The 10,436-nt window shown below is 38.4% G+C and overlaps 1 protein-coding gene across 1 annotated transcript; it reads right to left on the bottom strand.

Moving 5' to 3' along the window:
- Positions 1-5,786: 5,786 nt before the first annotated feature.
- Positions 5,787-10,436, bottom strand: LOC118802034 (claudin-10). The gene is made up of 5 exons (XM_036562483.1): positions 10,088-10,436; positions 6,803-6,964; positions 6,622-6,709; positions 6,132-6,239; positions 5,787-5,985 (listed from the first exon to the last, which is right to left on the bottom strand). Exons 1-5 carry the CDS (start codon positions 10,338-10,340, stop codon positions 5,787-5,789), a joined length of 810 nt encoding a protein of 269 aa, XP_036418376.1. The 5' UTR covers positions 10,341-10,436.

Raw genomic sequence — 10,436 nt, forward strand, 5'->3', positions numbered from 1 at the left:
GTTGTCTGGAGCAATATGCTCCTGGTAGGGTCTTCCAAGATGAACAGGTCTGGAGTGAAGACCCAGACTAACTTGATCCAAAAATCCCCCATGACTAAAGGATGCAGGAAATCGTGTACCCTGCCCGGGAGATGGGTTACTGGGACCTACCCCTGGAGCCAGGCCTAGGGGTAGTGGTCCTCGGGGAGCACCTGGTGGCCGGGCAGCCCACGTAAATCGGCCGTGCTCAGCCTGAAAAGGCAATGTGAGGGGGTCCATGTGGGCCCACCACCCGCAAGGTCCAGCATGGGGGAGGGTCGCCTCAATGCGAATAAAAATTGCAGGCAGGAAACTCTGACTGTTGTGTGTGTTCTTAAGCACCAAAGAACAGTTCTGAACAATCGGCCTTCTTGGAGCGAGTGGGCGGGGTTCTGGAAAGGTGAAGAAAGGTGCTGAACTGTCAACCGATCACCATCTGGTGGTCAGTTGGACCAGATGGCAGGAAAGACTGATGGTCAGACCCGATGGGCCCAAGCAAATAGTGTGGGTGTGCTGGGAACGACTATCAGAGGCCCCTGTTCGGAATGATTTTAACTCCCACCTCCGGGAGAGCTTTTCTCATGTTCCAGAGAAGGTAGGGGACATGGAGTCTGAATGGAGCCTGTTCAAGACCTCCATCGTGGAAGCTGCCAGGTGCAGCTGTTGCCAAAGGCTTGTTGGTGCCTGTCAGTGCGGTAACCCAAGAACCCCCTGGTGGACATCGTGGTGAGGTGAGGCCGTCAAGCTGAAGAAAGAGGCCTTTAGGGACTTGATGGCCCGGAGGACTCCAGACTCAGCAGATAGGTACTGACAGGCAAAAAAGGCTCTCTGCTCTCCCAACAGCTACCGTGACTCTATCTGGACTAAGCAGTTAATGATGATGAATGAATGAATGAATTATCTTAAGAAAATTATTCATTTGTTCTAGCAAGCTAATTAGCTAAGTTACATGAGTGCCAACAAATAGCTTGTAATAACACAATTCTGACCAGAGTCAATGAAGAACCAGACCAGAGGATGACCTGCTGGAGAGGGGTTGACAAGCTCTGTTTGGAGGACACCAGCTGAGCTCCAGTGAAGGCAGCACTCAGTTCAAGCCGAGACCCGGACACCCCGCATGGAAGTTTGATATATGGTAATATATACCAACTGGTCACTTTATTAAGTACACCTCCTTTTATCTACAGACTTTGTCCATACTAACACCCCACCACCACGTCAGTGTCACTGCAGTGCTGAGAGTGATCCGCCACCCAAATAATATCTGCTCTGTTGTGGTCCTGTGAGGGTTCTGACCACTGAAGAACAGGACAACAAAGTCTGCAGAGAAACAGATGGACTACAGTCTGTAATTGTAGAACTACAAAGTGCACTGATATGATCAGTTGAGCTGATAAAATGGACAATGAGTGTAGAAACAAGGAGGTGGACTCAATGAAGTAGCGGGTTGGTGTGTTTACACTTAATCAAAATAATCAGGCATATATTGCAAAATATATGTATATATACAATACATGTACCTCTGTATTGCATCAAGTTATTGGCGTGCATGCATAATATATGGATCATACATGATCGACAGGTGGGTGAACACATTCAGCAGTTGTAATGTATAGTGTCGTGTGCTAAAGTTTAGGCACCCTGTTCAGAGTTCATGTTTTGTTGATTTTCTAAGTGAAAATAAATTAACTTTCTCTACAGACAGTGCATTTCAGAACAGTGTGATGCACAAATACTGTTTATTCATTTCTATGTAAAAGTTATGGCATGTCATACTATATGATTAATTGATTGATTGATTTATAATAAACTCAGTGAATAAATAGTAACTTAACTATTTGCACTTGCACTTGCATAATATAAGCTATGCAATGAGATGAAAGCCTTTAAATGAAAGTACAGTTTATCTGATGGGGACAGTTTTGGTGTCTACCAGGTCTTGCAGATGTTTGTTAGGAGTCACATTTTTTATGGAGCTTTTAATAATTAATAAAACTCCAGTTTTGGAAACTTCTGTTTTTTTTTTTTGCTTATTTTCCTTTGACATGCTCCTTCCTTATGCAAGTGGATTATTTTATATCTAGTCTCCTCAGAAACACCTCCTGACTTGTACTTAATGGCCATTTTTGACCATAAAACAAATAAATGAAGGGAGGTCTCTGGCTTTTGCACAGTACTGTACTTTAAAGAAAAAACCAATCAAGAAGTTACTTGCTTTTGCCTCATTTCAGTATCTTGCATGGTTCTTTATGCAGTCTGACCTAGTTTCCATCAGGAAATGTTGTAAATACAAACACTGATAATAATATCAATAGCAGTACTTCTGAGTGTGGACACTAGAATGAAAAATTTCCATTGCCTCATATGGGTGAGCCTTTTGAGGACATACATTATTGTAAATACAAAAGAGGTCCCCTGAACTTTTGGAACCGATGTTTTTTGTTTTGCACACCTCAGTGTTACAGTATCTGAGAATGTGGTGCTGTATCATATATTTACCATTGTAACACTGTATTTAACACTGTATCTTCCTTATAGAAAATAATACAAAAAGCGAGAAAGCAATTAAATGTATAGGAATATACTTCACGCTTCATCTGCATCTTATTATTATTGTGATTGAATTAATGTTTCCCACAAAAAATAGCTCATTTAATACTTGAATTTCATGCTAAAACCTCTCTTATTCAGATGCTGCTATGCTGCATCAGGCCTAGAGACAAGGAGTCATTTAGTGGGACCTGTTTTTTGGTGTGGTGTACCGAGGTGAAAAAAGTTCAACTCAAAGTGGTCAAGTAGTGTTTGATTTTTCTGACCAATCAGATTAACATCAAGGCAGGCCTTCTATTGAGTTACATTCTATTTGTTAATGTGACTCAAATATAAGGTAGCATAACGACTAATACTCAGCTAGCTAGCCTGCTAATGTGGCCATTTATTTACGAGGTAAATATTTTGGCCATCTAGATCACATAATGAAAGTGGTCATTTAGCATTTCTGATGCAATAGCAACTTTTGACAAGTGTTTGACAGTTTGCTTTGTAGTCTCTGCCTTGTCAGAAAGTTTCTTTGGATTCCTGCATGTTATGTCACAAGTTGATGGTAGTTTCAAAATCAAAAGTAACGTTAAAAGGAGGTGTGTTTTTTTCATGGTGTGATTGGATTACTTTTTAGAAAATGTCAAAGCCAGATTTTGATCCATTTTCCAGACTGTTCTTCGTAGATGTTCTTGCTCTTCATAGACATGGTATGATCTGTATTGAAGAAAATGAATGTCATAGGTTTAAAGAACTTTAAGGTGCAAATAAACAGTTTTTTTAATGGGGAAATATGAAAAAACTGTATGTGGGAGTGAGAGAATCTATAAATAATATAAAAATTGATGCTGTTAACTTAGTTTGCCAACATTAGCAAGTGCGCTGTGTGAACCTGCTACAGGGTTCTGTGTGGCGACTGTGTTGATCAGATTTAACATTTTTTAGTGTACACGTTAACACTGCTGACATTAGTTGCCAAACACTGAAGTAATAAACAGTCATATCTGTTTGCTTACACAGCAATACAGTTGAAGTTTTGGTTTTTATGTCAGCTGCATCGAACTGTGAAGCTGCAGAAGCTATTTTGTTTCTCTTAGACAGAAAAACAAGCGATGTCACCATCACAATGTCTCCCCATCATTACACACAACCATGACTCATTCTTTAAACTCATTGAGTCACTCACACACACACACACACACACACACACGTTCCTTGTTTGGCCTTTGCTTAGTGAAGTCTCTGTGTAATTACCTTGGTTCTGAGCTGTTTTGTTTGTATAGTGTTTCCCTGTATTTGACCCCAGCTTAGTTTGCTGTTTTTTGCTGATGGATTTGCCTTGAGTGAACCTGCCTGACTTTTCTCTCACCTCGGCCTGTTGTGACTACTAGTGTTGGATTCCCCCTGATAAAGCTACTCTACACATGCAGCCTGCCAACAAGCACCTTTTGTTACAGTCACATGATACAGATCAATATTGAGTGTTTCTGACTTCAAATGTGGTTTAGCCAATCAAATTTCAGTAAAGAGGGTATGCACTGACCTCACTTTCCTTTCCGAATACACCCCCTCAGTCAGACTGAGAGGTTAAACATTCGCAACATTTCTGCGTTTATTAGGGGAAATGCTGAAAACAGGAATTAAACAAGCGATTATCAGCCTAACCCCTTAAAATCCCAGGCTTGTAACATACTAAGGCTTATTTTTCAGTAAGTACAAGGACTTCAGTGCAACCTGGCTGAGATATTCTTAAGTGTTAAATAAAACTGGGCTTGCCGGTAGGCCCTGGTCATTTAAAGGGTTAAATTAAATGCAGTTAGACTCGACAGCAATCTATCCAAATTATCAAAGAAACAGTGATCCGTATACATTGATGCATGGCTAGGAATCGGTTTTCCTGACGTTGATAAGTACCACACTTCTTCACCATTGAAATTCACTAAGCAAAGCATGCAAAAGCCTTGACGCTTGGTCGTACTTCAAGGCAGGATCTGTTGGGTGAAATTAAACTGACCAGGTTACCAATGGATATTCTTGTTGCATGTGGACAGGTTTGTACAAATATTTGTATTTTATTGCAATGTTTATTTAGAAAACTGTAATCTAGCTAGGCCTACTTTCATAGCTAACACTGTCAGTAAAGTTATATATCTAATTATTGAATGAGCACCACTTGAAACCTTGGATAGCTACAGAGAAGACAGGGACAGTTTTGGCCGTCCATTGTACATGTATGGCAGGAGAGACGTTCACACGCAGCAGCAAAGTTTTGTAGATATGTCCGAAGTGAGAATGAGCGATGACACACCATGTACTTCATTGCCATGTCAGTGGCTTCAGCCACCACAAAGAAAATCTACTGCTCTGAACTGTCTTCTGTGGAGTAGAAAGGTTTTACATCTAGTGGACCTGAACTTTCCCCTTTTAGATGTTTTTGTGTTTTTATGGCATTGACATGGAACACTAACGCTGCTACTCTCCACTGACTCCAGCCAACTGTAACGTCACCTGCATGCCCTCTGTTAGAGCTATTCATTTCATAAAGGGTAGTTTGATAGAATCAATACAATTAAGTGAGTCATAATGCTTGTGCTTCACAAATGCATTCCTATGTACAAATGAAGTGACTTTATTGTTGAAAACATAAACACACAAAATTGCAGAACACATAACAGAAGCTTTCTCTTAGCTTGGCAGGTAGTCTGTTTCGCCGGGGATCATTTCTCAAGTCCAACCTGCTTTATGTGGACAGCTAGGAAAAAATGTTAAATATTATAAAACCAATATTTATTTTCAGGAACGTTTCAACCTGTGATATATTTCGCTGATGTGATATATTTATTATACTTACGCTACTTTAAAAAAATCATACGGAACAATATAGTTACTGTCATATCAGAATCTGATGTCCTGATTTTTTTTTTATTTTACAACTTTTTAAAAAATGCCAGTTGTCCTTTACATTGCATGAACACTTCATGACAAATGAACCAATAAAAAAGAATCTAAAGTTAAAATAAAATAAAATGTCATTAGATTAACAATTATTACAGTTAAGAATGTTTTCCATTCTTCCATGCAAGGTTTTGTTCTGAAAGTGATGATATGAGTATTAATCAATTAAAACCATTACTATGTAAACAAACAGGTGGATGAAAAGTCCATGATTGCAGGATGACTGTGCTACACTATTATTTTCAATGTTCAGGATATGAAAAATGATTTAACATTCAAACAAAATCATCTCTGTCAGACATTTCTGTAATATGAGAAACTCTGGACACATGACCGCTTAACTTGCTTAAGGGCCTTGAGAGATCGGAGTGAATTGATGCTGTGTGGTCATCATTGTATAATGTTCTACTTTTGGCCAGTGGAACGTAACTCTTAGCGGTCATGGGCTTTCTCGGCATGGATGCGTCCAACTCTCTACAAAAAAAAAGCACCTCAGTTTATGCATATGTGAACAAAATAATAAGGGTTCCATGTCTATAACATATATAGTTACTAATTAAGAACCAAATGAAATGTGATGTGGTTGTGTCTTGTAAATGTGTTGCCTGTGTGTCTTTTACCTCTTTGGTACGATGATTCTGTAGACAGTCACAAGATATAAAACAGAGCCCAGGATTATGCAAAAGCTGCCTACAAAACCAAGGTATACTGGAGGCCCTATTTGATACCTATAAAAGAAATAAGATAAATTGCAAATGAAACATTAAAAGGAAGAAAAGTGACAAATAAATAGGCCCACAACATGAATATACATTCTACTCTCTTGTGTTAACTTTTTTTTGTGATCACACAGTAAACTTAATTCAATTATTTTACCATCATGGTCTTTAAACCGTATTCCAGGCCCCCTAGTGGCCATTTTTCTGGATGAATGAAAATTGACTCATATAATAAATTTGACAGGGTACAGGCATTGGATTCACAAATCTAGTGGTGTGCGCAGTGTTGTTGTTCATAATGCTGCCTATTTACTAATAATGATTTAAAAAGGTAATTTATTATATTTACCACAGTAAACAAACATTAATAATTATAAACAGGGTTCAATACCTCAGGATGCCTTTTGATGACATGCGTGCAAACGCTGCTCTTCCTAATCTAATTGTGAATAAGCAATAACCAGCTGCATCGGCCACACCTTCAGGAGACAATACAGAATGTCAAACGGTGAGAAAATAAAACAAAAAACACATAGAAAAAAAGCTTTTTATGAATAAATGAAATTTCATACCTCCAAGAAAATGAAAAAGTGCTCCTGTCAATAATATTATATCATTGGTTCTCTCACTTCCACCAATGTATGTACAGTCCATCCCAATAAAGCAAAATATCGCAGCAAATAAGCCTAGAGCCATTCCACACAGCACCAAACCTCGCACAGTCTGGATATATCCTGTTCAGAAAGGAAGACAATAATCAGATGCAAACAGTGTGAAATTCACAGGTCAGTACAGTGAGTCAGTTGACCTATTCATGTGTTCTTTTATAGCTACTGTTGCTAGATTATACAAGCTTTACAGAACCTAATGACAAACTGTAATGGATTTCATTTCATTTCCCGGATTCTTCAGTTCACCTTAGCATTAACCCACCTGCTGCTGTTGGCAGTCATTTCATCAAGTTTATCGACTCTAGATAGGGCAGAACAGATCACTGCCTAATGGGGGTAAAGGTAACTTGGATTTTGTATGTAGTTAAACAGGTTCAAGTAGAACCTGCTTTTAGTCATCTTTTCGTATTACCACAGCAACATCATCTGTGGATTTTGACAGCGAATGGACAGATACTTCTCCAGATTCAAGTGTTTAGACCTCACAGGATGAGCTAGACAGGCAAGTACAGCTTTCACATGAAGGTTTTAACCACGAGAGATGTCCCTATCCCTCCATCTGAATTTTAAACACTTTATTTTTGGACGTTTTATGCAAAGTAAACAAAAATGTAAATAAAATATTACATTTTAGCTTATAATATTTCGTCCCACTTTATACTGTGTCCTTAATAACTGTGTAGTTACACATTAAAAAAATACATGCAACAACAATGTCACTACTGCTGAACAGTGTTCACTGTTACAGACAGAGTACAGCAGTACAGCTTATGTAAATAAACATGTGTATCAACTTCAGATTTTACTCAGGTAATTATGAAAGTGTATCTTGGTAGTTATAACAGCATATTTGATGATACCTGATGATACTGCTGCTGCACAGCCATTGCTTCACCTGCTTTTCCCCTTTTCTGTATTTTTAATATTTACACTCATGTTAAAACCTTATACTCTGTTCATATTGCTCTTGTGCTACTGTTTGCTATCTGTTGTGGACCAGAGGAGGATGGGTTCCCCTTTTGAGTCTTGTGTCCTCTGAAGGTTTCTTCTTCTTGCTTTTAAGGAGTTTTTCCTCGCCATTGTTGTTACTGGCAACGATTATAGGGGCTTGGATCTGGATTTTTCTGTAAAGCTGCTTTGTGACCACGCCTGTCGCCATATAAATGAACTTTGACTTGACTTGACTCAACATATTTCTGCATATGTAATCACACATAAAAGTGTGTAACAGTGAAGGTAATTGCATTTGTATGAACTGCTGTTTTTCCAACAAGATGTTTCTGATTATAACAAGAGATGTGTGTAATTATCTTCCCTATGAGGGCAAATGCCAATTTTTCTAACATTTAGCTAGCTGCAGTAGTTTGTTTGTGTTGTGACATGGTAACCAAAGTTCTTGCTTTAAAACATTCTGTATTGTGACTGTTTTATTCAGTGAGGGCAGATGACCATTTATCTTATCATATTTACTTTTAAATATGTGTTATTGATTGGTATAAATCAATGTAATTTGATCAGGTTACCACATTACAGCAGAAACATTCCACAATAACTATGCAAAAGCTGCACTTTCAAGTAAGTGGACAGTTCCTCTGTAGTTGTTAAGTTACTTTTAAACATGACTGTGTACTATGACTTATATGTTTATGTGTTTAGATTGGATAGTTTGTCTAGTTCAAACAACATACATCTGTTTAATATTAACTGTACTTGCATTTTTTTTTACCAGACTTTTTATCAACTGTTACAACCAGATTGTTAAAGCAACTTTTTCACTCTTGCTTGAATTTCTCATAAACTGGAAGTTTAAAGTTTGTAGAAATGTGTACTTTTATTATTTAGGAAAAAACAAAGTGTTAGCTCTTTTGTAGTGGTCTCCAACCATGCTCTTCAGCTACCTTCCTACAGAGCCTAGTTCCAACCACAATTCGCCACACCTGCTCCAGCTTATCAACCTCTTCCCAAGTCCCTGATTGGCTGGATCAGATTTATAGAGTTAAGTAAGGGCAGAGCAGCTTATTGGATACAGGTTGGAAGTAAACTCTGCAGCAAGGTAGCACTCCAGGACCAGGGTTGGAGACCACTGGTCTACTGCATGAAGAAATGATATAACAGCACACAAAAAAGACATTACTGAAGTATTACAGGTACAGTACCTCCAAAGCTACATGATGATACATGAAAACATTTTCCCAATATACAAGATCTCTAGTTTTCTGAGGTCTGTGGACAAGTTGGACAAAATGCAGCAGCAAAACTGTAGTGCCCAGAAATGAAAAAGACTATGAAAACTGAGCACAATGTTATATTTTTTTTCAAACAATTCAAGAAGCAAAATTAATAAAATAATCTGTAAAAATTAATTAATAAAATGACCAGCTGCTTGTTCCTATCACTACTGCTATTGGTAAATATGTTAAGTTAATAATGTCTTTTGTTGTTTGCTTAAATATGACCCTAAAGAAAAAATATTTGCATTTATAGCTATATGAGTAAACAAACCAAGCTTCATCAGAATGTATTTTTTTCACTTTTAATTCAATGACATTATTTCATTGTGTGAGTTTACATGAACCTGTACATGAAAACCACATGGTTTCCCCAGAGTGAACACAGTGTCCAATTTTTATCACTGATGTCCAGTGAGAGCAACAGTGGCTGCATGTTTGAACCAATAAGTGTATATGTCATTTATGTTATATATATAGTCAATGGTTTCAACTCTTCCATGATTATAGCCTCTCAATCTCGTTCATACAGATTGTGGATTCTTGTTACAGTGGAGGCTCTTGAGGGCAACTGGAGTTCCACTTTGTTGGTTCTTTTGTTAGTTTACCGCTCGTTGATTTATCCATAGTTCTTCAACAAGCCCTGCCCAGCACAGTCTTCTAAGATATATCTTTAAAAGCCATTTGAAAGCAGTATTTAAGTGAGAAGGCTACGATTGTGGGGCCACTGTTTTATTACACATTTCCATGACCTAAGAATAGCTCATTGAGTTGAAGTCCCTGTAGTGACTGAATAATTAGGCTTAGTGTATAATACGCCTGGGATTTTAAGGGGTTAACTTAGACAGCACTAGATGCATGCAGTTGTTCATGTGTTCATATACTCAAAAAAGTATATCACCACAATTGTACGCTCTTTTGTTAGTTTTCAACAGAAGAAAACTGTGGTTCATTTTACCTCTTTCAGCCGTATTTTTGGGGTTGATAACCCACAGGACGTCATATTCCCTGCAGTTGTCAACAGCTGTTGTATCCGTATAGCAGTCCCTCCAGAGGGTGGTCCAGTACCATGCTGCCTTGATGACCCAGGAGCCTCCTTGTCCACCTATGTAGGTAAACCTCCAGTAGTTCATTGCCAGTGTGCAGCACACAAAGAACCAACCAGTGGTGGAGATCAAGAACCCCATCACTTGCATGACAGTTTTCTTCATTGTAATGTCTAATTTTTGGTCTGGACCATACGTTCTCCTCCTTTACCAGTGATGTTGTGACAATACCCTGTGAATGTTTCTCTCTGTCGACTGATG

Source organism: Colossoma macropomum, unplaced genomic scaffold (genome assembly GCF_904425465.1).
Source record: "Colossoma macropomum unplaced genomic scaffold, Colossoma_macropomum, whole genome shotgun sequence".
Lineage (NCBI taxonomy): Eukaryota > Metazoa > Chordata > Actinopteri > Characiformes > Serrasalmidae > Colossoma > Colossoma macropomum.

Coding starts and splice junctions, on each gene's coding strand:
- LOC118802034 (XM_036562483.1), bottom strand. CDS start 10,340: ATGAAGAAAACTGTCATGCAAGTGATGGGGTTCTTGATCTCCACCACT. Junction 6,965..10,087: donor CAAAAATACGGCTGAAAGAG/GTAAAATGAACC, acceptor CTTTCTGAACAG/GATATATCCAGACTGTGCGA. Junction 5,986..6,131: donor AGAATCATCGTACCAAAGAG/GTAAAAGACACA, acceptor TTTTTTTTGTAG/AGAGTTGGACGCATCCATGC.